This window comes from Miscanthus floridulus, chromosome 4 (assembly GCF_019320115.1).
Source record: "Miscanthus floridulus cultivar M001 chromosome 4, ASM1932011v1, whole genome shotgun sequence".
Lineage (NCBI taxonomy): Eukaryota > Viridiplantae > Streptophyta > Magnoliopsida > Poales > Poaceae > Miscanthus > Miscanthus floridulus.
Genome location: NC_089583.1, coordinates 96,681,806 through 96,709,419, shown reverse-complemented (window position 1 = coordinate 96,709,419; position 27,614 = coordinate 96,681,806). Strand labels below are relative to the sequence as shown.

At 46.6% G+C, this 27,614-nt stretch overlaps 3 protein-coding genes across 3 annotated transcripts; 2 read left to right on the top strand and 1 right to left on the bottom strand.

The window, feature by feature from the left end:
* Positions 1–2,815: 2,815 nt before the first annotated feature.
* Positions 2,816–5,898, top strand: LOC136550079 (uncharacterized). Its single transcript, XM_066541532.1, has 4 exons — positions 2,816–3,226; positions 4,423–4,525; positions 5,165–5,323; positions 5,433–5,898. The coding sequence occupies exons 1-4, from the start codon at positions 2,934–2,936 to the stop codon at positions 5,592–5,594; spliced, it is 717 nt and encodes a 238-aa protein (XP_066397629.1). The 5' UTR covers positions 2,816–2,933; the 3' UTR covers positions 5,595–5,898.
* A 3,490-nt stretch (positions 5,899–9,388) lies between these two features.
* Positions 9,389–9,736, bottom strand: LOC136548860 (uncharacterized). Its single transcript, XM_066540235.1, has one exon. It carries the CDS (start codon positions 9,734–9,736, stop codon positions 9,389–9,391), a length of 348 nt encoding a protein of 115 aa, XP_066396332.1.
* A 13,878-nt stretch (positions 9,737–23,614) lies between these two features.
* LOC136550078 (aspartyl protease family protein 1-like) lies at positions 23,615–27,431 on the top strand. The gene is made up of 10 exons (XM_066541531.1): positions 23,615–23,975; positions 24,187–24,319; positions 25,014–25,249; positions 25,335–25,559; positions 25,643–25,778; positions 26,032–26,105; positions 26,194–26,296; positions 26,397–26,454; positions 26,792–26,863; positions 26,963–27,431. Exons 1-10 carry the CDS (start codon positions 23,680–23,682, stop codon positions 27,190–27,192), a joined length of 1,563 nt encoding a protein of 520 aa, XP_066397628.1. The 5' UTR covers positions 23,615–23,679; the 3' UTR covers positions 27,193–27,431.
* The last annotated feature ends 183 nt before the right edge of the window (positions 27,432–27,614 follow it).

Below are 27,614 nucleotides of genomic sequence, written 5' to 3'. Positions count from 1 at the left end.
CAGACGCACAATAATACAAATTTATTCATTGGTGTTTACTCGAAATACCGACATGAGCTCTACCAGAAACTTCGGTGAAGCTCAGATCCACGGCGAGCTACTCTAGCAAGCCTCTGAGGTGGAGCTCAGATCCACGGCGAGCTACTCTAGCAAGCCTCTGAGACCTTATGGACGGAGGGAGTGGTTACGACCGATGAAATTTAGCTTAAGTCATGCCAAATATGTTCGATAATTGTGTGGATGCATGACTAACTGTCTATTAATGTAGGTAGCACAAGGAAGCCGATTGATTTGAACCAACTCTCGGCACATGATACTATTCCGAGTTCCTCTGCCCCATCTGACGAGAAATAATCATGAGGTCTATTTGGAACGTAGTAATTTTATAGAAATTCCACAGAAATTTTATAAGAATCAGTTCAATTTCACGGAAAAAAAAACGTTGGAAAAGGAAAAAATTTCCGAAACAGGCTCTCGATGGTTTTTGGACGCCACGGACGAATTTCGCACAGGACGAAGTACAGAGCCGGCGCCGGCTCCCACACTTCCGCCCACGTTGAACCCATCAACCGATTGACGGCAGGAAAGATCGCAATGGTTTCATCGTTTCAGGTAGCACAGTGGCCGTGGATCATTGCGCTGCCACAGCGGCAGAAAAATACTGTATGGAGCTTCTGCCTCAGCTCGCTCGCCGGCCGGCCGCGGCTTCCTGCGGCCCCCCACCCCACCCCCCATCATTGCGCTGCGGTTCGTTTCATCCTTTTGATACGCTGCGGCAGGAGGGTGCAGCAGCAGTGCGCGTCACGGGGGCGGGCAAAGAGCAGAGATCGAGCGGGCGCGGCACGGCGGCAGCCCATTTCTGGCCAATTAGGCCCCGTTTAGCTGCCAAAAAATTTTGCATAGTAATTGTCACATCGAATCTTGCGGCACATGCATGGAGTACTAAATATAGACGAAAAAAAAACTAATTACACAGTTGGTCGAGAAATCGCGAGACGAAACTTTTGAACCTAATTAGTCCATAATTAGATACTAATTATCAAATACAAACGAAATGCTACAGTGAGCCAAAATCCAAAATTTTTTGATCTAAACGCACCCTTATTGTGTTCTCCGCGGGGTCCCGGACCTTGCTCAATTTGCTCATGGCTTCGGTTTGTTTGCGGTAGCCCGCCTTGTTAGCCGTGTCTCGGGAGCGTTAACAGCTGGGCCTGGTGCTTGTGGCGGAGTTGTTTAGTCCGGCGAGCCCAAGTTACAAGGGCGACGGGTGTCTCTTCCCTGTTTTTTATCCGCGGCAGCCGGCAGGGCAGCGGATGGTTGGCAACGTGCGCGGGGGCGCAGGCCCGGGTTTTGTGGAGCCGCGAGCCCGAAAATCGTCTGTGTGTCTTTGCAACTCGTTCTCGGTTCTCGTCATCCACATCCAGTGGTCATGAATTTTGCTAGCTGCACAAGGGGTTACCGGAGCAATACTAGTAGCCAGAAAAAAAAATGCTGCACTGTGGTACTCCTGATATTCATGCGTCAGCGAGGATAGTCCACCTCACTGCGTGCCCCTAGTGACACGCGACGTTCCAAAGCGAAACTTTGACCTTGGATAGCGCTGCTCTGTTCTGCTCCACAACCCCTGCTGCGCTGGGCGTACGCGTACGAAGAAAGTTTTTTATTACTCGCCCGTCAGGTGCACGACGGAAGCCACGTGCTTTATTGTTAAGTACTCCACTATTATCTGCACTGACGAGTGTCAATGTTTGCTACTGTTGCGTGTGTCTGTCTGTAGTCTGTACGGTACGCCACCTGCGTGCCTTTCCGTTTGGTTCGATTCAAGAGCAAATCTCTGATCCGTTGATTCGTTATTTACTGCAGCTGGACGGGAGCAGATGCAGAGCACGTATCTACGGACCACCGTTTTTTAACTCAGCAGTCTCTGTTTGCCTTCCGGCGGTCCGGCCTGCCTCCGTATGGCGAAACAACGCGAAGCGGCGAAAGGAAAGGGCGCACGGGGCGAAGGGAGTCGTCCACTCCGGCTCCGGCGTCCCCTCCACGCAAAGGCCTGCCTGCCATTGCCACATCCCGAGAGCAGACCAACGTTTCAAGCCACACTGCTCGTCGCCACTTTTCCTGCACTTGTTTACCAGTACGTATGCCTACTCCTCGACTGTAGTCGCGTCGCCTGCCAGTATGCCGACGGGCTACGGCTGCTCCTGCTCGTGTCCTCTCTTCTGGACTTCTGGTGCGTGCGTGAGCACGAACGAGGCCGTGACCGCTGTCGCCGCCTGCCGTGGCCCACGCGCGCGCCGCGCGGTCTACCTGCCTGCCGCACGGCACCGTGCGTCTCCAGCGCCAGCAGGCAGCTGCTGCCTGCCTGCCTGGTGCTGATTCGTGAAACGGGGAAGAGGGATGCAGGCGCGGTCAGGCCTCGCTGCGCGCACCCCTACGCCGCGCCAGTGCACGCCGGCAGGAGAGCTGCCCCCTACTCCGATCGGTCGCGTCGCGCGCGCACAGTTTTGTACTCCAGCCGGCTGCTGGCTGCTGCTCCAGCTAATGAGTAGTGCTGCTCCGCCGCACTCTTCCCACATCCGTTTGTTTCTCTCACGGCTCACGCCAAAGCTGTGATCACACACACAGGAGGCTGGGCGGCGTTGCTTTCTCGGCTGCACACGGAATACAGACGACGTGGTCCAAGAAAAAGGCCCGGCCATCGCACTCGTATCTGGTGGGTTGGGCCTAAACTTCATATCCACTACACCTCGACTGTATATGGGCCCTAATCGGAACGCAAGCAAAGGGTGAAGACAAGAAAAAGATCTCGGATTCCACGATCACTATCGGCGTCGCTCTTCCTCCTCTCCCCATTTCCGGGACCAGCCAGAGTGCCAGACCCAGCGGCGACTTCCTTGCTCCCAGTTCCAGGATCGATCGAGAGGCACACGCAGATGGCGAGGCCCCCGCGCGCGCCGCTGCTCAGGCGCCTGCTCCTCCTCGCGGCCGTTGCGGCCTCCTGCTCCTACTACCTCCTCTTCCTGCAGGCGCAGGCCTCCGTCCCGCCGCGGTACGACGGCTTCGCCTACGGCGGCGGCGCCGCGACGGCCTGGAAGGACGCCGTCCTCGTCGAGGCCTTCCTCGACCCGCTCTGCCCCGACAGCCGCGACTCCTGGCAGCCGCTCAAGCTCGCCGTCGAGCGATACGCGCCGCGGGTCTCACTCATCGTCCACCCCTTCCCGCTACCGTAAGCACGGGCGCTTACTCTAACATGGTATCTGTCTTTCAGGGCCTATCGGGAGAAACTTTTCCACAGCGATGAAATTTTAGTGGGTTTTGATCAGTGGACAATCTCATAGTCACATTGATTAGCTGAAGTAGCTGAGTAGTCTCACTAAAGCCCGTTGCACTGATTAAACTGGCGAATCTGAGATTTCTCACTACGAAATTGGGGTAATTAACTTAGCAGTTCTCAAAAAGGGCAAGTTCGTGAGGATCCTCTGGTTCAGGCTGGATGTCCCTGATTTGGTGCTGGTGTCACTATGATGCCGCTTTAGGCCTTGTTTGGATGTTATCCGATTCACCTCAATCCACATGTGTTGGGGTGTATTGAGGTGGAATTTAGGTTAAGTTCCACTCCAATCCACCCCAACACATGTGGATGGGAATCCGACTACATCCAAACAAGGCCTTAGGGTGGAAAATTATGACAGCAAACCAGTCTGTTTCTCATTCGTGTTGTTTGTTTCCATATATTCCCGTTTGGTTGGGTGTGATTCATACTGTTAATGCTATATACTGTATTTGGAGATGTACTGTTTCATTGGCTCGCAAGAAAGTAAAGCATTTTAGTAGGCGCTATGTAATTAGTTACACATAACAAAGTATTGTGGTAGCGCCTTTTCTGCAATTGGTTGGCCCCTGGACTCAGTTGCTTAAAACTATTCCCAGTTCCCACTAATTGGTTAACTAAACAATGGCCCCGTTCGCTTGGAGGAATTTTTGAGGAATCTAGAGGAATCTGTTCCGGATGAAAAAAGAAGTGGATCAAGACGGGTTTAAGGGCACGCGAGATCAATAGTTAAGCTTGCTATTTGCTAAAACAGAACCTTGCAATTGCAGAATCAAGTGGGTGTTCCACTTTTATAATGGGATGGTGCTATTTAGAGCCAATGATTGCATCTCACGCTCTCTCATGTCAATTGTTTTTCTTTACTAAATCGGGCCCATACATGGTCCCGTGAATTCTTCCAGGTGCCAGGTGTTACAGTTGCTTCTCTATGCTCGGTTGCAGACTTTCTTTTTTCGTTGGCAGTACAATTTGTATACTGAAAGTGCTTCATGTTATGGACTTTTCAACTATAAAACTGTTCGCTCTTGACTTTTCTATTAGTAAGTTCCTGACTACTGATTCATACATTTTCTTCCTCTGTTCAACTACAGATACCACACATATGCCTTCCATGCCTGCCGTGCGCTTTACATAGCTAACAAGTTGAATTCATCATCAACATATCCATTGCTGGAGCTGTTCTTCAAGAACCAGGTCCACCACATTCCCCATTACAATATATCGTTGCTTGATTATCCTTTTTATGTGCCAATTGAGCTCTCTTTTATTATCAGTGAGTTCTGAATTCTATTCTAGTAGGGGATGGACTTTTTTTTTACTAAATCTCAGTTATGTTCAGTGAAATGTGTTACTATAATATCTACCCCATTTTTTTTATAAAGAGATTCCTGCTTTTTTTTAGAAAGCAAAATTTCTTTAGCCCTTTTTTAGGGGAAGGGGGTTGCTCCAGGCAATTATAGCGTTAAGTTCTAACAGATCCTAAGGATTTGGATCCCAATTCCCCTTTTTCCAAACTGGACCTTAGGGAGCAACATAGAACATTTTTGCTTTCATCAAAGTTAAGGTCCCAGGTTCGAGTCGCGGTCTCCTCGCATTGCACAGGCGAGGGTAAGGCTTGCCACTAACACCCTTCCCCAGACCCTGCACAGTGCGGGAGCTCTCTGCACTGGGTACGCCCTTTATCAAAGTTATGACAGCAGAAATTATTGCTGCTAAAGCAATTTGTACTGACACAGCTTTCTTTGCCATACGCATACTGTCCTCTTTCTTACAGCTTACCATGTTACAGTTTCTCTGAAATGTTTAATTGCCTTATTGATAAAACACAAACAGGAAAAGTTCTACAATTCTGCCACATCATCGCTCTCAAGCCCTTCTGTAGCTGTAGAAATGTCGAAGATGGCTGCGCAGACTGTTGGTAATTCAGTATCTGAGTTCCTGTCAGGCTTCAGCGACACGAAGACAGATTCGGCAGCGAGAGTTTCTTTCAAGGTTAGCTTTCCCTGTTGCACCAAGTGATGCATTGGGAATTCTAAATATCTACCCTGAGTTTGCTCACCTCTGATGAAATTATCCTGAACGATGCTTTGTTCTGCTTCAGTATGGGTGCACGAGGGGAGTTTATGGCGCACCATTCTTCTTTGTGAATGGTTTCCTTCAGCCTGGGGGTGGCTCGCCTATCGACTACAGTACATGGATCAGCATCCTGGACCCCCTTATTTCCCAGAATGGAGAACGAATGGAGATGTTTACTTCGATGTAATGTAGGTGCTTGAAGTGGCCTTATGAAGGATACAGTCGTACAGATGTTTGGCTAGTGCTGAACGTCTGACAAGCAAACAGCTCTTATGCCAGTTGTGTGTAAACTCTGCACTGATGAATAGCATACCACTTTGCCCGTTGTACTGTTATAAGCTAGCAATTGTGTGAGACTGGCTAAACTAATGGATAAGTATGTGAAGCCCTTGCATAGGACTATAGGAGCCTGCAATATGTTAAACTTCACATAATCCCGTACATTCGCTCTTCTTCCTGTTTTTTCTTAATATTAACACTCCTCTCCCTCTCCCTGACTCCCTGGTTATTTCGTTGACTGACGGGACTATGTTGTGGGCCTGTCGGGTCTCTCAGTGTGCTGCTACATGGACACATTGGTCTTCTGCGCTGGCGCGTTGCATATCTGTAGACGAGTGTCCAGATCGCTGGGACTCTGGGCCTTCGTTTGGTAGACGATCACCATCATCCCTGCCCAGAACCGAAATAGATCAGGTGCAGAGCCCCCATGCCTGACCCGAAGCCCTAATCCGCCATCTGAGCAGGTGGGTCGGATTTCGTCGGATATCGCTTCCCGTGTCTATCCGTTCTCGGACACGAGCTCTGGCTCGCCCTGGCTGGTTCAGCAGATCGTGCTTGGATCGCGTGACTGGGCCTGAACGGCTGAACCCTTGCCACCTCCTCCGGCAAGGGTGATCTGGGTCCGCGGTTGGCGGCTCTGTCATTAGCTCATCACTACTCCTGCAAGTGCCGGCGCACGTGTTCGATGCTCGCTTGTCCGATCCGGGAGCTGGGCGTGTGAGACGTGATCACACTGCGTACGGACCTCGGCCTCGCCGGGCGGCATGATGTGCCAGTGCCAGCCTGCCAGGTGAACGCTCGAGCCGGTCATCTTCTGCTGGCTGAGCGGATTGGTTTGATTGACTGGACCCTAACCAACGAGCGAAGCAGAGGCAACCGCGGGGAAACTTTAAACACGTCCTGGTACTCGACTTCGACGTCGACCGGACGGCTCGACTCATCGTGCTGCCGCTACGGACGTCGACGTCGACCGGACGGCAGCCGCCTTGACTTGGACTCCATCTGATGCCGTTTGTGCGCGGCAGCCGAACAGCTAGGCCGCCAAACATAAAATAAAACGTACAGTATCTAACTAAGGGTCGGGCTAGGACCCTGACTGACGACATGGATGACGAGAGATTCCCTTTGCATAATTGCATTGTCAGCTTGCCTTACCTTCAGAGTATTTTTTCCCTCTATTTTTTGGGGCACCCATCAAACGTTGCTGATGTGTTTTTACGTGTCGTGTGGGCGTTGTACACCTGCCGGCCTGCCGTCCATCGGCGGCGGCGTGTGTGTGACTAGAGCCGATTAGGTGGTTCTCAGATCAAATCCCGTCGGCGTGTGTGTGACTACGACTCTCATTTCACCCATCACGTGCTGACTGCACTATAATGGTGTACCCTAAAATGATAAATATCTTTTACATATACATTTTCTCCATTCCAAATTATATTTTGGCTTCCTCGTAAAAAAGATGTTTTATTTTTTTTAATACGTTGTTTTCACTATATGTCTAGACATGATGTACATCTAAATACATAGCAAAAGCTATGCATCTAAAAATATTAAATGTCTTATAATTTAGAAATGAAAAGTATTTCCTATAGCACATGTGTCAGTATTTGTGATCTGTGGTCTTAGAAAAGGACTCGAGGCGGTAAGTCGGCTAGGTGGTGGAGGCAAACGTGAGGTTGAAGCAATGAGGCGCCTGGCTGTGGGTCGAGGAGGACGGTGGTAGTTGGATTGAGTAGGGGCAGCCACATGCATCGAAGAAGACGACGCAAGGTTGAAGATGATCTGCTAGCCATTCGATGAAAATCCAACCACACTCTGGTTCACCTCGTCTGAGAGAAACAGAAAAATCAGTTCCATAATAATGTATTAGCAATTCCTTTTCTTTAAATGGACGATGCCTTTGCGGGATTGTCGTCCATATATAACGATGACAAAATAAACAAAGTCCGGTGGATCATGGATGTGCATGACCCGCTCCAAGTCCCAAAACTCTTTTCAAAATCTGTGAACCATGAAAGAGGCCATTGTAAGCTAAGCTGCCGTCCTACAAGAATACTAGAATGCAAAGCGGAGACCGTAGGTCTCTGCGCTGCTCTTAGTTCGGTGGTTTACTTTTATGTAATATTGAAGTTCGAAACAGTATGCTAGAAAGGTCCAATTATAACTGTAAGACCTCTTAGAACGTTCATTAAAAACGTGTCGTGTGTATGGTTAAACTTTTCTTTTTAATTACAATTATATGTAAATATTTTGTGTATTCGAGAGAAAAAATTCATCAGTTGCTATGGCTTGTAGTAGACCACTCGATCGTCCGAACAAATCATACGGTATTTGATGCTGAGCCAACGTCCATGCTTCTGGAAATCGTCGACGCCGATTCCAATCCGGAGTAACTTCTTGGGCCAGGCCAGCTTATCACGCATGCCGTCCTGTCCTGGGTCTTGACTCCTGACCGAACTAACGACGACTATAGAAGCCTGATTGAACAAGAGTCAAACGCAGGCGGCAGCCGCCTTCCAACCTGAGCAGTGTCCACCGCAGGCCGCGGATCACGCTAGCAGCCGGTCTCTTGGGCTGTTTTCGGCGACTAAAATTTAAGAAGGTGTCGTATGAGAATGTCATATGTGGTGTTCGGATATTAATAAAAAAATAAATTACAGAATCCATCAATAATCCACTAGACGAATTTATTAAGCATAAATAATCCATCATTAGTAAATGTTTACTGTAGCATCACAATGTCAAATCATGAACTAATTAGGCTTAAAAGATTCGTCTCATAAATTAGTCGCAAACTGTACAATTAGTTTCGTAATTAGTCTATATTTAATGCTTCATTCATATGCCAAATATCCGAGTAAACAACGACTAAAATTTAGGAGGAGAAATCCTTAGCCGGCCCCGGGCAGCGACGACCGGGAAGTCACTTGTCACGTTGCAGGTGCAAGAAGATTTTGACCCCTGGATGTTCCTCCCCGACGTCGGTCGTCGAACTCAGGACCTCAAAGCTCTGCTATCCTATTTGAACCTTCAACAGTTCGACTGCCGTGAAGCCCTGGTAATATAAACCTGGAGAGCTAGAAATTTTACTTTGTTTGAGAGAAAAGAAGAAGAAATGTTTCAGCAGGGGCCGGATCCCTGACCGGTACGGTGCTCAACCATCCGTTGCCTATCCATCTCCTATCTGAAAGACATCACGGTCATCGATCACCCACGCGCCCGCCCGTTCGTTCATTCATTCAGGCACGGGGTCTCATGGTGGCGGGCAGGTGGGCACGCCCACACTACACTTTCCTCGGTCCGTTTTCCAACAGTAATCACAGCGAAAAAGACGCGCTGCCAACCCAGTTTAGAGTACTGAACTTGCACGCGTCATCTGGTGTGATCGGACCGAATTTTTTAATTTTTAGTTTTTTTTTAAGTTTCTTACAAATAGACGCCTAGAGGAAAGATTTCAGAATATATATCTTTAACTCGGCGTTATTAATGCTGACGCCAAGTTAACACGTCTCAGTGCCATCGTCCCTGGCGCCGAGCTCCTGGGCTCGAAGCGAACGTGGAAGGTGACATGGCAGGAAGCTCGGCGCCAGTCACCACGGCGCCGAGCTCAGCGCCGTAGATCTTGGCGTGAGGGTGACTGATGCCGAGCCTTTATTACCTATGGGCCCCGCCCCTCTCTTTCTCTCTTCCTCTCCCTCTCTCGCCCTAGCAGAGCAGAGCAGAGCCGAGCTTCGCCGCCGCCCGCGCACGCGCCTCCACCGGCCGCCCTCGCCCGGGCCGCGCCACCGCCGCGAGGCCACCCCACGCCGTGCCACAGCGGACGGCCCGCGCCCCAAGGCCGTGCAGGAGCATCACGCCCCACGGCCGCGCCGTGCCGCGGCCAGCGGCTGCCCGCCCCCGCCCCGGTCCCCTCGCCGGTTCCTGCGCCCGCGCCGTGCCCTCTCCTCGCCTTGGCATCGCCCCGCCTTGCCGTCCTCCACCGCCGGCCTCGGCCACGGCCACCGTGCCTCCTGCGCCCGTCGAGCCGGACTCGCCGCGCGGAGCCCAGGGCATCCCGCGCCCGCCGCGTGCCACCGCTGTCGTCGGTCGCGCCACCGCCGGCCCCGCCACCTACAGCGGCCGGCCATGCCACCGCCGGCCCGAATCGTCGGCCTGACCCACGCTCGTCGTCCGCTGCGACTCCGTCGACGTCCGCAGATCAGTCGTTGAAAAGGTAAAAATTATGAATATGCAATGTACCTACTTAGTTGGTATTTTGTTATTTACTAGTTAATGTGATGACTCAGGTAGTTGATTTAGTTAGTGATCTAGTGAGATATATATAGATAGATAGATAGAAACATAGATACATAGGTATATAGATGTAGTTAGATAGCTACTTAGATATATAGTTACATATTTAGTTAACTAAATATGATCTAGCTATTTAGTGAGTATATATATACGTAGTTATTATCTTATTTACTTAGTTTGTAGTTAGAAAGTACTTGTTAGGTACTATTATCGTCTAATTTAGATTAAAGGACATGTGTTTCGTTACGTGTTTGAACTAGATGGACAACCTAGTGACCATATATCATGGAGGTACCGTGAAAAACGATTACTATGGATATGTGTGAGTTTGTTGACATGCAAAGCGTGCCTGTGCTATTTAATGATAGGCCTTCATTTAGTGAGATGGTTGCAAGGGCTCGAAAGAAGCTGCATTGCCTTGGAGATGATGGCATTGCAGTTGATGGTGTACTGCACCTAGGTTCTCCTTCCAACATCCTCAGGCGAATGATCAGCAGGCACATATTGACCCTCCTGTTCTGGAACCTTATATGCATGTGGAGATTGCACCTACGGTTCTCGATGCTCAATCTATCCCCAATGCGGTAGTTGGAGATGGTTGTTAGACTCATGTTTCCGTGGCAGATCCTCCTCATGAGACCCCTTTGACACAGAATCATCCGAGTAAGTGTCTTAACCGCATGGTTGTTGGGAGCTTACCCCATTCCTTACATCTATTTCTTTTATTCTTTTCTCATTTCTCTACTTATGTTGCAGGAGACATTCCTGAGAACGTGGACGTGCCCTCTATTGCTGCGCAAGTGCACTTTGGAGATAGATTCTGTGGCTCCACTAGTGTTAAAATTATGCATGATTCGGAGTCATATGAGATGGCTAGGGCTCTTGATTTTGATAATGATCGCCCTATTAAAGAGCTGACAGAGAGTGATGTTGAGATGCTGAGGCATATCTTTCCCGACCGTCGTGATCCTAGAGTTTACGAGTTCAGCGATCTTGCTCATTCTGATCAGGCATTTGTAGAAGGACGTGATGATGAGCTCCTAGAAGCTCCTAAGATCGGTTCTAACATGGTAATTGAGAATGGAAAGGTGTTCAATGACCTCCCTGCATTGAAGAGGTGGTTGTAGGCTTTTACAGTGATACGAAAGAGACCTTACAAGGTATTGCATTCATATGCGGAGCGCCGTTACACATTGCGTGTGACAAGGAACGTTGCCCATGGAGGTTTTGTGCAAGAAAGCAAGAGGTCACCGAAAAATAGAAGATCACAAAAATTGTTGGGCCACATAATTATGCTGACCATGAGCTGACACTGAGACATCGGCGGTTGACATCTACCCTCATTGCCAAGCGGTTGATGGGAATTTTATAGGAAGAACCCAATATAAAGGTGAGGATAATTATTAGGACCGTTGAGGCATTGTATGGAGGTTATATGATAACTTATGGTAAAGCATGGAGGGCTAAGCAGCGAACGTGAAAGATGATATATGGGGACTGGGAGGATGGGTATGAGCAACTACCAGTTCTTTTCAATGCAATCAAAGCGGTGAATCCAGGCATGCATTATGAGTACATCCCAAAACCAAATGCATGAAAGGATGGGAGGTAGATATTCTTCCGTGCTTTCTGGTGCTTCCCTCAGTGTGTTGAGGCCTTTAGGTACTGTCGTCCCATCTTCTCCATTGATGGTACGTTCTTGATTGGTAAATACTAGGGCACACTTCTTATAGCCATATCCTGTGACGTGAATAATAAGTTGGTTCCTTTGGCATTTGCTTTGGTTGAGAAGGAGAACAACGACAGTTGGGGATGGTTCTTGAGGCTAGTCTGAATACATGTGGTTGGGTCTGGCAGGGAGGTTGGCGTCATATCTGATAGGCACCAGGGCATACTTAATGTCATACGAGAGCAAATAGAGGGGTATGCACCTTTGCACCATCGTTGGTGTACTCGGCACCTTGCCAAGAATCTACTCTAGAAGAATGGTGTGAAGGGTAACTTTGATCTATTCTAGGAGGCTGCTCGACAGCTTAAAGACAAGTACTTTTAGGAAAAGTTAGAGCAGGTCAGAACCATATCAAATGCAGAAGGTAGACAATGGCTGACAGGTTTGATGAGGGATTTGAAGAAATAGATGAGAGCTCACGATGTCGATGGATGGAGGTACGAGTTTCAGTGCAGCAACATGGTGGAGTCATTTAATAAGTTGCTATTGGGGATACGCGGTATGTCTGTGAATGCAATCATTCAATTCACCTTCTATAAGCTTGTTGACTGGTTCAACGATAAACATGCCCATGCATTGTAGTTACAGAGTGATGGAGAGATATAGGCTCTAAAACCAAAGGCACACCTAGAGAAGGCAAAAGAAAGGGCTAGCACACATGAGGTTACATGCTTTGACCACGCCACAGGGACTTATCAGGTCGAGCATAGGGGCGGTACAACGTCCGCCGATGAGGTCCGAGAGTCGAGGATCTATGTGGTTGTCCTTCAAGATTTCAAATGCACTTGTGGTAAACCAAGGCAGTACCACTTTCTATGTTCTCATTTGGTGGCAGCAGCTAGACATCGCAACTATAATATCGAGAGAAGGATATCTCATGAGTTCAGTGTCGACACACTTGTGCACACATAGAGCCCTGGCTTCGTGCCTTTTCGGGCCCCTAGAGAGTGGCCTCCATATGATGGGCCGAAGTACATTGCAGATCCAGCTTACCGTTGGAACAAATATGGATCAAGGCACAGGACAAGGCACAAGATGGTTATAGATCAGATACCCGGAAGAACAAGGCATGGGAGAGGAACTCCATTTGTTACTGACCCCGAGCAGTACAAGTACGGCAAGTGCGGTAGACTTGGCCACAATTCACGAAGTTGCCATTGGCAGATTAGTGAGGTGCGACTATTGGTTGATTTTATTATTTTATATTTGTCGTATTTATTTAATTAATTATGCATGTCTCAATTTATGCTTGTATGTGTCAATTACTTATATATTTCTAAGTTCATGTTTCATTGTATATTGAAATTCTAATTCGTTCACTTTTTTTGTAGGATGGCGTAATTCCACCTGCTTGACCCGACGTACGAGACGACCCACTGAGGACGTCTCATAGCGATGGGGTAGGTAATAATCTATAAGTTTTGTTCAAAATTTAGTGAGCGTACATGTGTTCGTGAAGTAATAGGAGACTATTGAAAAGGTCCTAATATGGCTAGAGGAGGGGTGAATAGCCTATTTAAAAATCTACAAATCAACTAGAGCAATTTGATTAGTATGACAAATAGCGTAATGCAAACTTGCTCTAGCTCTACAAGGGTTGCAAGGCACCTATCCAACAATTCTAGTTGCAATGATTACTTAGGCACACAAACTTGCTATGTAATTACCCACTAAGAGCTCTCAATCTTGCTACTCTAAAGAGCTCAACTAGATGAATATAAATAATAAAGCAAGCTCTCAATTCTAATTACACTAAAGAGCTTGTATCAACTAGTTTGCAAGAATGTAAATAAGTGAGTAGGGTGATTATACCGACGTGTAGGGGATGAACCAATCACAAGATGAATATATAGCCAATCACCGGGAGAATGACAAAGACAAGAGACAATCGATTTTCTCCTGAGGTTCACATGCTTGCCAACACGCTACGTCTCCGTTATGTCGACCAACACTTGGTGGTTCGGCGGCTAAGAGGTGTTTCACAAACCTCGTCCACATAATTAGATACCGCAAGAACTGACCCACAAGTGAGGTAACTCAATGACATGAGTAATTTACTAGAGTTACCTTTTGGCACTCCGCCGGGGAAGGTACAACTCCCCTCGCAATCACCGGAGACGGTCATGAATAATCACTAACTCGTGCCGATCCTCCACCGCTGCACCGAGCCATCTAGGTGGTGGCAACCACCAAGAGTAACAAGCGAAATCCACAGTGCAACACCAATACCAAGTGCCTCTAGATGTAATCACTCAAGCAATGCACTTGGATTCTCTCCCAATCTCACAAAGATGATGAATCAATGATGGAGATGAGTGGGAGGTCTTTTGCTAAGCTCACAAGGTTGCTATGTCAATGAAAATGTGCAAGAGAGTGAGCTTGAGCTGGCCATGGGGCTTAAATAGAAGCCCCCATGAAATAGAGCCGTTGTACCCCTTCACTGCACTGAACATGGGCCGACCAGACGCTCCGGTCATATTGACTGGACACTAGACCTCAGTGTCCGGTCGTGCGATGTGCGCCACGTGTCATCGGCTTCAAACGTTGTTCATCAGATTTCAACGGCTACGAAGCTGACCGGACGCTCTAGCAAAACTGACCAGACGCAGAAGCCTCAGCATCCGGTCATTTCCAGTAAGCTCCTCGAGGCGTATTTCTTCGACTGAATGCGTCCGATCCACCTTGACCGGACACAGACTAGCGTCCGATGCAATACCCTTGGTACTGTGCAGACCTGTCAGTTTGACCGGACGCACGCTGCCAGGGTCCGGTGCTTTCAGACCCAGCGTCCGGTTAGTTGACCGACACCAGCGTCTTCGCGATCAACTCGTTTTCACTTCTAACTTCTTCACCCTTGCTCCAATGTGCCAACCACAAGAATTTGCATCCGACGCACTAGAAAATAGGCATTCCATTTTCCCGAAAGCGCCGAATCCCGCTGAGCTTGCAAGGCGGGAGGGAGAGAGGGACCTAAACCTATCTCAACCCTGCAAACACCACCTCCTTTGTAGATGTGCCAACACCACTAAGTGTATCACCTTGTGCACAAGTGTTAGCATATTTTCACAAACATTTTCAAGGGTGTTAGCACTCCACTAGATTTTAAATGCATATGCAATGAGTTAGAGCATCTAGTGGCACTTTGATAATCGCATTCTGATACGAGTTTCACTCCTCTTAATAGTACGGCTATATATCCTAAATGTGATCATATTCATTAAGTGTCTTGATCACTAAAACAAAATGGCTCCTATATTTTATACCTTTGTCTTGAGCCTTTTGTTTTTCTCTTTCTTCTTTTCCAAGTTTAAGCATTTGATCATCACCATGCCATCACCATTGTCATGATCTTCGCCATTGCTTCATCACTTGGAGTAGTGCTACCTATCTCATAATCATCTTAATAAACTAGGTTAGCACTTAGGGTTTCATCAATTAACCAAAACCAAATTAGAGCTTTCAACTATGTTTTATTTGATGCAGGTCCTTCCGCTCCTTTGTCCTAGAACCCATAGTGGGTTCTTGGACATGCGGTACAACGATAGGTACACTCATTTCCTGCAAAGAGCTGGCCTAGATGTCATCTTTTTTTAGGTTTATCATGGGTTGCCCAAGTTCAACTCAACGGACATAACTACGTTGGTTGACAGGTATTAAATTGAATCATTGCCTCCATTCATGGCCATTTGTTCATGCGATTGACTTTTTGACAAGTAATCTTGCTTTGTCTTAAATATAGGTGGCGGCCGGAGACTCATAGCTTCCACCTACCTTTTAGGGAGATAAGTGTCATGCTCCAGTACTATTAGAAGATGCTAGGACTAAGGATTCACGGCAATCCAGTCACCGGGTAGTGCAGATCAGAGGACTAGAGAGCACGAGTGAAGGTCTTCCTTGGACGTGAACTTGGCGAGCAAGGGGTTCGCACTTCTGGAGTTCTCATCTCCTGGCTACGGGAAGAGTTCGCATAGTGCCCCGAGGAGGCAGATGAGGAGACAGTTGGATACTACTACAGGGTGTGGATCCTATACCTGTTTGCCTGCGTTCTCTTCCCCAATGCCATGGGTGACAGTGCGTCCTGGATGTGGGTCCACTGCCTTAGTGACTAGGACTAGGCGGGTCACTACAGCTGGAGCTCTACAGTCTTATGTTTTCTATACCGGCAGTTGTACGAGGGGTGTCGTTGGTCTTCGTCTAATACGTCACTTGGTGGATGCGTGTACCTATTATAGCTATGGATGTGGGCTCATCTTCTAGTTGGCCGTCTAGAGATTCTGGCTTGTTGTGAGTGATTCCAAGGCCAGCCTCCAAGTCGGCAGCCAATGTGGGCGAACCTTTGGGACCAGGTCAAGGTTCCGTACGCGAGGTTAGACCGAGCGTACATTGAGTTCATGAACGAGCTAGACACGCTGACGGCGTCTAGTGTAAGTAAATTTTATTTTCCATGCTGGATTGAAAAGGATATGTATACCATCTAACATCTTGTTTGGACATGTTGCAGGTGGAGTGGGAGCCGTACGGTGGAGAGGACGCACTTCCTTTTTAGTTGAGCAATGTTTGTGGGTTCAACGACGACTTCTATAGGATGAGGTGCCCTCTAATCTGCTTCTATGCTGTCGAGTTTCACCTGTCAGATAGAGTTTCACAAGTAAGTGTTTTGATATTTTAAATGTCTCATGATGGTCTATTTCTATTAATATGGTGACGTGTACATAGATTCAAGTAACAATGACATACGTGTAGGTTGGATCGTCAAAAGAATAAGAAGATTTTTGACTGGGAGAAGCACCACCAATCCTTCATTGAGCATTGGGAGGAGATGCACGACAACGTGGACGACAACAACGAGTTGCACACGAACCGTGAGTTTAGGTGGTACCAAGCTTGGTACCAGCGTGCGACACGTTACAGGCTAAGGGTATAGTGGACAAAAGATGACTATGTCGACATCGAGTCCTCCTACGATGAAGACACGTCATACAACCAATCGACTTGTGCAGAAAGGCAGGTGGAGACAGGACTGATCTTGGACAGAGTGATAAGCCAATTGCCTTATTTTTTCTACGTTAAGTTGCACAATAGTATATTAGGCGTTCTTGGACCGGCATTAGGAGTTATCTATTTTAGTTAGTGCCACCTTCGAGCCGTATCACCCTTATAATACGTTAGATTCTTGTACAAAAGAAAGCAAAACCTATTGCTATCTGTTCAGAAGTATTATTACTAGGAACTTTGTTGTAGGACAATACACTCAAATGCTTAGTTGAAGAGATTGAGCGCATTCGGCCGAGAGTCAGGGACGACTACATGCTTAGCTTGCTGGACGTAAGATTAAAAATATTCTTTCAAATATATCATTAATACGTTAGATTCTTTCAGTTAACATAATTTTGTACAACAGAGGCTGTCACATCGTCTACGCCGTGCGGCTGGTCGCTGTGGTTGTAGGACAGACACGACGCTAGACATATACGTTCCTTCCGCAGGTAGAGGAGGCTTGGGTTCCTCTAGCCAAGCAGCTACAGGGAACAGGGATGAGAACGAGGAAGACGACAATGACGACATGGACAAGAGGCACAAGGAGCTTGCCCCCTCTCAGCTCCATGATGCTCCCTCGTCTCATCCTACACTGCCTCCAGCCACTAGGCGATGCCATCCGCATGACCCATACACTCTAGGTACAAGCGCTCTCGGTCACAAGGGTAAGGGCAAGAGTAGGAGGCACTAAGGGGTGTGGTAGTTGTTAGTATGCACTATTATGGATTTTGTATTTACTTTTCTGTAACTATTTGGAACTGTATGGACATTGTGAACTATTTGGACTGTGCAGACATATTATGTTGGTTGTGATGTTCGGTGTGGTTGCATTTTGCTCCTTGAATGATTAAATATTTGGAATATATAATGATGTCTCTGTTTATACTGTGGATGCTCCTAAAACAAGGGAAACTCTTATGAATTTTTTCCGTGAATCATTAATCATATTACACTGCTAAAAAGGCATAAATATAGTACACGGATTAAATGTAAATTTATTATAACGTGTATAATCCAAACGTATCGTACATACGCTTTGTAGATGAATCTAGGGTTACCAAGCAACAGTGAACGAATCTATGCTTTTCAGATAATAAAAATAGACTTTTCATATACAAGGACAGCAGCAATTTATTACTTCACTGACATAGTACTGGCATGCAAGAAGCATAACTCCACTCTATCTCCACCATCTATCTTATGACTGTTTGATCCAAGGGCTGAGGTGAAGAGACACACGGATCGCTGACATGGCACATTGAGAGGCCTTCATTCCTCCTCTCAACCTATAAATAACCACTCACTCCCTCTCATTCACACACACAACAAGGAAGAAGAACACTCCTCCGTATTTTATTTCGTTGCAATATCAATGTCTGGAGGGTCGTCTAGAGGGAGAGGAAAGGGGAAGGGAACTATCATTAGATGGGAGGGTCCTCTTGGTCCTGATTTCTTTGAGGAAACTCTTTATGAGAGGTTCCCAGTTGAGAGCAAAAATGATTTCATCAAAGAGGCACCACTGAGAAGATACGATGAAAGAAAAGAAGAGTGGCCAAAATATACGTATGGTGAGGACTGCCTAGTGCAGATGTTCACCGAAGGAATAGATGGAGGTCGTTGTTTCTTTAAATGCCCACAAACATGAGTAATTGCTATTACTATTTATTTCTTCAATATGTTCCTCTTCTATATAACTTACATGACATATTTATTGTAGTCTTACTTGACCGAAGAAAACTATGGGTTCACTAGGTGGGTCGATCCTCGACCTATTTATCCGCATGCGGAGTACATCTACTATCAACAGGACCATATCTTCAATCTAGAAAAGGAAGCTAGCAGCGGTTACAAAGACGATGGACAGGACGACAATAACAATGGTGCCGATTCACAAGAGGTACTCTGTAATGATCCATATTACACCTGCTCTAACCACAAGAACAATGGGCCTCTCCCGTCACCCCCGCCACCATCACCACCACCAACGGGAGGCTACTATGAAGAAGGTATAACACAATTTGTTATGTGGCCACACTACTAGGATGACTTCATCTTATTCATTTGTCACATCTATGTGTTTGTTGTTTGGTTTAATTAACTAAGACATGCTAGGTTTAGTCGAAGTAAAATCTATACCTAGGTTCGGTACATGCTCTCATATGCTATTTCATGTGTTTTGTGTGTTGAATATATAATGCTATACGTCATTAGGTTTTATTTGCAGCACGTGTTGTAAGGTTGAGATGGCGAGCTAGAGGGGGTGAATAGTTTTTTCTAAAATTAATCACGTCGACTAACCAAAATAAGTGCGGAATTAAAACAATCGGTCTAGCCAAGACTACACCCCTTTATCTATGTTCTCTAGCACCTTCCAAAGATATTAATCAAGCAACAAATATGCCGGTCTAGCTAGAGCTCACCTAACTAATTCTAGGAGTAAGGTCACACAAACCTATGCCACTAGTACTTTAAGCAACAAGAAAGCTCCTACACATGCTAGTAAGCAAAAGCACAAAGCCACCCAATGCTTACTAGCAATGCTCAATAACAAGGCAACCAATGCCAAATTAGAGAGGGTAAATACTTAGCTACACAAACTAAGCAAAGTGACTAACAAGGTTACACAAACTAAATTAGTCACGTAAGGGAGCTACTTCTATGCTACACAAGCAAGAAGGTGACTAATAAGCTACACAAACTAACTAATTACAAGAGCAACTACACAAGCACAATGTATATGAAAGTAATTATAAGCTTGTGTAACGAGGATACAAACTAACGGGAAGAACAGGGTTGACATGGTAATTTTTCTTCTGAGATTCACGTACTTGCCAACACGCTAGTCCCCGTTGTGTCGACCGCTCACTTGGTGGTTCGGCGGCTAATTAGCATCACCCGCCAAACCCGCACGTCGGGCACCGCAAGAACCTACCCCGAGAGTGAGGGTAGCTCAATGACACGCTCAACTAGAGTTGCTCTTCGCGGCTCCTGCGGAGCGAGCTTATGCCCCTCATAAAGCTCTTCTCTGGAGCACCGCATAACCTTATTGCGGGCTTCGACGGAGACCACCACCAAGCCGTTTAGGAGGTGGCAACCTCCAAGAGTAATAAGCACTACCGGCTTACAACTCGATCACCTAGTGCTACTCGATGCAACCTCACGATACAATCGCACTAGAATCGCTCTCTCACATAATTGAATGATCACTATCAAGTATATATGAGATGGAGGGCTCCCAAGCACTACTACACAAGCACCAAGGCTCTAGTGTGCTCAACTTTCCAAAGCTCTCGACCAAAGGCCGACCACCACTTCTATTTATAGCCCCATGGGCTAAACTAGCCGTTACCCCTTCACTGGACGTTTTTCAGGTCGACCGGACGCAGCACCGGACGCATCGATTGTGAATACCGGACGTGTCCGGTCGCTATACCGGACATGTCCGGTAGCTATACCGGACATGTCCAGTAGCTGCTAGACAGCCACATGTCCCACTGTTGCCTCCAACGGCTCTCTGACAAGACGACTGGACGCTCAGCACCGAAATGATCGGACGCTCAGCCGCTACGTCCGGTCGAGTCCAGTAAGCCTCTAGGGCCGACCGGACGTGTCTGTTAGAAGCTGACCGGACACTGAACCTCAGCGTCCGGTCGAGTACAGTAAGCACCCACGGATGACCGAACGCGTCCGGTCACACCGAACCGGACGCTGCCAGCATTCGATCAACCGTTCCACCAAACATCGATTTTGCTGATTCACACCGGACGTGTTCGGTGTGGTGACCGGACGCGTTCTGTCACTGAGTACGTCGCCAAATACCGAACGTGTTTAGTCACCATACCGGACACGTCCGGTCACTCTGTAACCAGCGCGACTAACTCGTTTTCAACTCTATCTTCTTCACCCTTGCTCAAATGTGTCAACCACCAAGTGTATCACCTTATGCACATGTGTTAGCATATTTTTATAAATATTTTTAAGGGTGTTAGCCACTCAACTTGCCACGCCACTCGATCCTAGCGACGATGTAAAGTTAGATCACTCGAGTGGCACTAGATGACCGATATGCAAATAAGTTTGCCCTTCTTGATAGTACGGCCATCTATCCTAAACCCGGTCATAAACTTCTCTACACACCTATGACCGGTGAAATGAAATACCCTAGGTTATACCTTTACCTTGCGTATTCTATTTCATCTCCTCCAATGTCGATGCAACACATACACCAACCCGATCAATAATGATATGATCCATTTCATATCATCACGTGATCATATTGGTTTATCGATCTTGACTTCACTTACTTTTCATCGTTGCCTTCGTCCATCGGCGCCAAGTCTTGCTTAAGCTTCACTGCTACGCGGTCCATTGCTTCAAAACCCCTGACTTGCCCTTCACGCTTGCAACCGGTCCATCAAATCAAGTCTTGTCTTGATCTTCTCCACCTTTAATCACATGACTCAATGTCATGTCTCATGTACAATGAGCTCCTTCATCTTCATATGTGTGAGCTTTGCAACATCTCCAAGCCATTTTTACCTTTATGACATATGTTGCTCACACACATGTACCTGTGAACTAATTACCTGTGTATCTCACATAAACACAATTAGTCCACCTAGGTTGTCACTCAATTACTAAAACCATACAAGGACCTTTCACGTGTTTATATTTCAATATGTCTGTAACATTAAGCGGAATATTGAAACCATAAATAATGAAAACAACCACATAATGAAAAGTTCAATACTATGCCACATTAAATACTATAATAATACTAGAAGTACGTGCTGATAGTAGACATAGGGGTAAATACATTTCCAAATTCTCAGTCTGAAACATACTGAGTAAGCAACTCATCATCCGAGTACCAGTCCTCTACTACAACTCTGTTGCTGTGGCTAGGCTCACCTGCGTTGCTCTGACCTATCTATCGTCTGTAGTAAGCGGCCTCCGCTTATCTAGTGGCCGCTGCGGTCCTGAGTGAAGGAACGCGTCGTCATCCTCCTTCGCCTGTAAGCCTGCCTCTGCTAGACCGATGAGATCACTCAGTCTGCCAGTGTCTTCCTCAGCCTCCTTCGCCTGTAACCCCAGTCTCTGCTAGAGCGATGAGCTTCGCTCAGTCTACCAGTATCGTCCTCAGCCTCCTGCGCCTAGCAAGCCCGTCTCTCCTAGAGCAATGAGCTCATCCAGTCTAGTCACTCTGGCGCCAGTCACTCTGGCGCCGAGCTCGGCGCCAGGGTGACTGGCGCCGAGTTTCCTGTCATGTCATCTTTCACGTTCGCTTCGAGTCCAGGAGTTCGACGCCAGAGATGCTGGCGCCGAGTTAAAGATCCATATTCTAAAATTTTTTCTCTAGGAATCTATTTGAGAGAAATTTTTTTTTAAAAAAAAAACGGCTCAAAAGTAAAAAATTCGGGTGATCAGACGGACGGACCCGTGCCGCACTACCGTGCTCGCAGTCTGAACCAAAACATCATAAGCGGCCAATCCCATCCCGTCTGGGCGCCACCACGCTTTTCCTCCTAATACGTAGCAGCACCCCTGTGCGTTGCTGCCAAAGTTTTGTAATACTACGAAAGAGATAATTCTATAATGCTAAATAGGAGAAAAATATTTTTTTAAGTAAGACGCATAAAGTTACAAATCCTCGTGTACCAATAATGAAATCAACACGCCCGGGCAAGCAAAAGCTCAATTTAATCCATAATGATTAAAATTTGAAAATTGAAAGATTGATGAAACCATTTACCTGATGCAAAGCCAGCAAATAACATTCAATATAAAAGGCAAATAAAAAAAATTTGATACATACTTCGTCGCTGAGCTTGGTGACAAATTCTGGTGGCTTTCCTAACCAAAAAAATGAGGCGTGGAGCACCAATATGGACATCACAATTTTATGGTGGAGAATACAACCATAGATCCATAAAAAAAGGACAAACAATGATCCTTCGTGTATATATGCCCACACATAGTGAAGAGTTCGTCGAAATTAGACTTGTCTTTCTGGAGTTTTTGTTTTCTTATACAAATAGAGTATGTAATAAGGTTGTTCATGTTCTAGCGAAGCAGGTCATATGCACATATAGTTAGAGATGTGGCATTGTAACTTTGGCATATGTAAATAATCTTGTACTGTTTGAGGCTTCGACCAACTGGGTTAATAACAGGCAAGTACGTCTAAAAAAAAGTGACAGAGGATGGAATTGAGATACGGAAAGTGAACAATATAGACAATAATTGAATCAAGATTTCTAAATCAATTAGCAAATTATACAAATGGTACAAAAGCTGTGACGAAAAATATTAAGCTCGTGCTTGGTGCTACCTGACAAAAACAAACAAACAAACAGTAAGCTATGATGCAGCGAAAAATTGAAAAGAACAAATAACGCATTGTTTAGTTTCACCCTAAATTTCTAAAAAGTGCCACAGTACCTATCACATCGAATGTTTGTGACCTGTGCATGGAGCATTAAATGTAGACGAAAAAAAACTAATTGTACAGTTTGGTGAAAAATTGCGAGACAAACATTTTGAGCCTAATTAGTCTATGATTGAACACTAATTACCAAATAAAAACGAAAGTACTACAGTAGCCCAAAATTCAACTTCATCAAACTAAACAAGAGCTAAACAAATGAAAAATCCGCCTACCTGATCGTGCTTCGTGCTCGGCACTTCGCTGCAAGCTGCCTTGGTCCGGACCACGCCGCGGCAGGAGTCCAAAGCGAAACCTCCAGCGCACTGACCCGTGACGTCTGACCCCGCTCTTTCCCTCTCTGCGCCGTGGGCCCCGACACCCACCCTTCCCGCGGACCCCCCTCCCCGGGCTCCGAATCCCGGATAAATAGCGGCCCGCGGACAGAGGCGCGACCTTTCTATTTCCAGAATTTCAAGGCTTCGCTTTACCTTCGCCTCTGCTTCGCTGCCTATGGCGGCGTGGGTGCGGGCAGCTTTGCTGGCCGCCGCCGTGGCCGCGTATACTGCGGCGGCGGTGGTGCCAGCGGAGGCGCTGAGCCTGGACGTCCACCACCGGTACTCGGCCACCGTGCGTGAGTGGGCGGGGCACCGCGCGCCGCCAGCCGGGACTGCGGAGTACTACGCGGTGCTGGCCCGGCACGACCTCCGTCGGCGGTCGCTCGCGGCCGGGCCTGCGCCCACTTCAGGAGGAGGGGAGGTGGCCTTCGCCGACGGCAACGATACGTACCGGCTCAACGAACTGGGATTGTGAGAGCTACTACCACTGCCCTCGCTCGCTCGCTTACCGTTTCTCGTCAATCTAATCTTGCTTGTTGGCTTAGCTTAGCTTCGAATCGGGGAGAGGGACTGAATGAAATGGAATCATTAGTGTATCGGGTTGCTGTTTAGGGAGCTCTGGTGTTGTTACTTTTGCCTTCTTTTTGGTCTAAAGCAGGTGGTGGTTGGTGTTGTTGCGCAGCTTGCATTACGCGGTGGTGGCGCTGGGGACGCCGAACGTGACGTTCCTGGTGGCGCTCGACACCGGCAGCGACCTCTTCTGGGTGCCCTGCGACTGCATCAATTGCGCGCCCCTCGTCTCCCCCAACTACGGAGTACTGCTGCTTCTCCTCCTCCTTCCTCTTGCTTCTACTCCACCCTTCGTTATGATTGCGACTGAGTTGGATCTTTTGCTCTACTAGATGCTAGTACTAGTAGTAAAAATATTAGAGTACAAAGTTAATTCTCGAGCTTCTTCCGAGATTACAGCATGATCACGCGGACATATTTCGTGAAAAAAAATGGAAGCATGGCATGTGTCATGTGCAAATCTTCCAGAGCACGACAGCTTCAGCTGGGACCTTCTAGGGATTTAAAAAAAAATCCACCTCATTGGTCCTGGTCCTGGACATGTGTACTTTTTTTTTCTTCTTTTGAAAACGAGAAGTTTTTATTTTCTGTCAATATCACAGAATTTTGTAGTTTCCTGGCGCTTCCAATCCATTGACTGTACTATCACCAAGGCACCGTTTGGATGCCGAAAATTTTGGCAAAACGACACTATAGCATTTTCGTTGTTATTTAGCAATTAGTGTCCAATCATAATCTAATTAGGCTTAAAAGATTCGTCTCGTGGATTTCGTCTAAACTGTGTAATTAGTTTTATTTTTTATTTATATTTAATGCTTTATGCATGCGTCCAAAGATTCGATGTGACGGAGAATCTGAAAAATTTAGCGTTTTGGAAGGGAACTAAACAGGCCCCAAATTGTGCACGTCTCATGTCTGTGCCTCGTGTAATTTGAACAGGATTTGAAGTTCGATACATACAGCCCTCAGAAGTCGAGTACTAGCCGGAAGGTCCCGTGCAGTAGCAATTTGTGTGATCTGCAGAGTGCATGCCGATCAGCAAGTAGCAACTGCCCTTACAGCATCGAATACTTGTCTGATAACACGTCGTCCACCGGTGTGCTAGTTGAGGATGTCTTGTACCTGATAACGGAGTATGGGCAACCAAAAATTGTTACGGCCCCCATAACGTTTGGGTATGCACTCTATGATACACCCCATGCTAAACTGTAAATTGCTTGTGCTTATTTCCGTGTGCTGAATCTTGTGCCGATTGTTCAGTTGTGGGCGGATTCAGACGGGTTCATTTCTAGGCAGTGCTGCACCCAATGGTCTACTTGGGCTTGGTATGGACAGTAAATCAGTCCCTAGTTTACTAGCAAGTGAAGGAGTTGCTGCCAACTCCTTCTCCATGTGCTTTGGAGAAGATGGTCATGGTAGAATCAATTTTGGGGACACTGGAAGCTCAGATCAGCAGGAAACCCCGTTAAACATTTATAAACAAAAGTATGTCCCGACTCATCATATATACATTTCATATAAAAAAGAAACTGTTCGTCAACCTCATCTTGGTATACCTTCTTCTGCAGTCCATATTACAACATAAGCATCACTGGTGCTATGGTGGGAAGTAAATCGTTTAACACCAAGTTTAATGCTATTGTTGACTCTGGCACCTCTTTCACAGCTCTGTCTGATCCGATGTACACTGAAATCACTAGCAGCGTAAGTATTATGTCTAATCAGCACTGCAGCTTTCGGACGCGGAAAACTTGCCTTTAGGGGCATACGCCATCATGTGCATCCACTGTTCGATATATATGGGGATGCGTGTGCAAAAGGAGAGAGAAATGATACACATAGGGGCATATGCCCCTAAGGGCAAAATCAACATTTTTTTTTTGAAATGAAGGGCAAAATCAACATTACCTGCATCTTTCACTGTGTTTTGTTCTTACACATGTTCGTTCTTAATCAGTTCAATTCACAAGTCCAAGATAAGGCAACCCAACTTGACTCTTCTCTGCCCTTTGAATTTTGCTACTCCATAAGGTATTTTCATCTAGTAACAATCCCTCATAATTATATCTACACGTACTGCTCCATGTATGCCTGATGGATTTGCTGCTGCACACTCCAGTCCAAAGGGTTCTGTCAGTCCTCCAAACATAAGTTTGACGGCGAAAGGTGGAAGCATATTTCCTGTCAATGATCCAATAATTACCATTACGGACGATGCATCTGTAAGATAGAACTGGCACTCTACTCTATTTGTTTATTTGTTTATCTGTATCCCTGTAAGTGAGTTTGTTAATTTGCAATACCTCTCTCTCTCTCTCTCAGAATCCGATGGCATATTGCTTGGCTGTTATGAAGAGCGAAGGTGTGAACTTAATAGGGGGTAAGGGCTTCTGCGTTCAAACTCTTAAACCTTCTGTTTGAACTTTAAGGCGCTTGCTCTGCTTTATTATGAAAATCCATTGAATGGATTCGCTATGCTACTGTTAATCAATAGGCTTGCTTTTCTTGCCAACTTATTAATGTTTTGTTCATTTATTCCAAATCCTCGCATGGTGCCCTGTTATCACGTCATATTTGAGATCAGGGCAAAACACACACACACACACACACACCAGCTACATCCATGATTGTTCTTTTATCTTGATCTCAATCTGGACGTAAGCAGTGATAATAGCTTGCCTCAATGTTCTTACCTTGGCTAGTCATTTTTTATGCAGAGAATTTTATGTCTGGGCTGAAGGTTGTGTTTGATCGAGAGAGGAAGGTCTTGGGTTGGAAAAATTTTAATTGTAAGCTCCGTCATATCCATCTAAACGTTTTTTACAGATTAAATTTACAAAAGCTTGAAACTAGAGCAATGCCCTGACATGTTGTGGCTGTCATGCCAGGTTACAGCGTGGACAACTCAAGCAACCTTCCAGTGAACCCAAATCCTTCTGGTGTTCCCCCGAAACCAGCCTTGGGACCGAACAGTTACACTCCCGAAGCTACCACGGGTGCCTCGCCGAATGGCACCCAAGTCAATGTATTGCAGCCTTCAGCAAGTTTTTCGCTGAAGCTGCATTGCAACAGAAACGTCTTCGTCGCCGCTGCTCTGCTATTCCCCGTGATCCTTTGATCACCTCAACTCCCCATGGCAGTCTTTTCAAAACAAAATCGACAGATATGATAGATTTAGTTAAAACTTGATCACCCTGTATTGATTTACGTATAGTGCTATAGGATCACATTCTTTTTGGCTTGTGTCCACAGTTGCAGAAGGAGTTAGGATAGAACACGGGATGAGTCCATAGCCTCATAGGCAATTTTTGTTCCATTTTTACACGTTCATAATGTACCTTGTGATAATTTACTCCACCCAGAGTTTGTGTGGTGGTGGCCCTGGTGTGTGTACATATTAGAGATGACTTCAGGATGTATTGACCTTATAGAATAAGTGAATAATGATGCTCCCATATAGAGGTATACTTCATATTGGTTCTCTATGATGCTCTCGTCCAAATATTACTTCGATGCAGATTTTTTGTGAGGACGAGAACA

Bases quoted from the DNA above. Each gene is read 5' to 3' on its own strand.
- LOC136548860 (XM_066540235.1), bottom strand. From the start codon at position 9,736: ATGCCCTGGGCTCCGCGCGGCGAGTCCGGCTCGACGGGCGCAGGAGGC.
- LOC136550078 (XM_066541531.1), top strand. From the start codon at position 23,680: ATGGCGGCGTGGGTGCGGGCAGCTTTGCTGGCCGCCGCCGTGGCCGCG. The intron at 23,976-24,186 runs GTGAGAGCTACT...GTTGTTGCGCAG, and splicing joins CGGCTCAACGAACTGGGATT to CTTGCATTACGCGGTGGTGG. The intron at 26,106-26,193 runs GTATTTTCATCT...TGCACACTCCAG, and splicing joins GAATTTTGCTACTCCATAAG to TCCAAAGGGTTCTGTCAGTC.
- LOC136550079 (XM_066541532.1), top strand. From the start codon at position 2,934: ATGGCGAGGCCCCCGCGCGCGCCGCTGCTCAGGCGCCTGCTCCTCCTC. The intron at 3,227-4,422 runs GTAAGCACGGGC...GTTCAACTACAG, and splicing joins GTCCACCCCTTCCCGCTACC to ATACCACACATATGCCTTCC. The intron at 4,526-5,164 runs GTCCACCACATT...AAACACAAACAG, and splicing joins AGCTGTTCTTCAAGAACCAG to GAAAAGTTCTACAATTCTGC.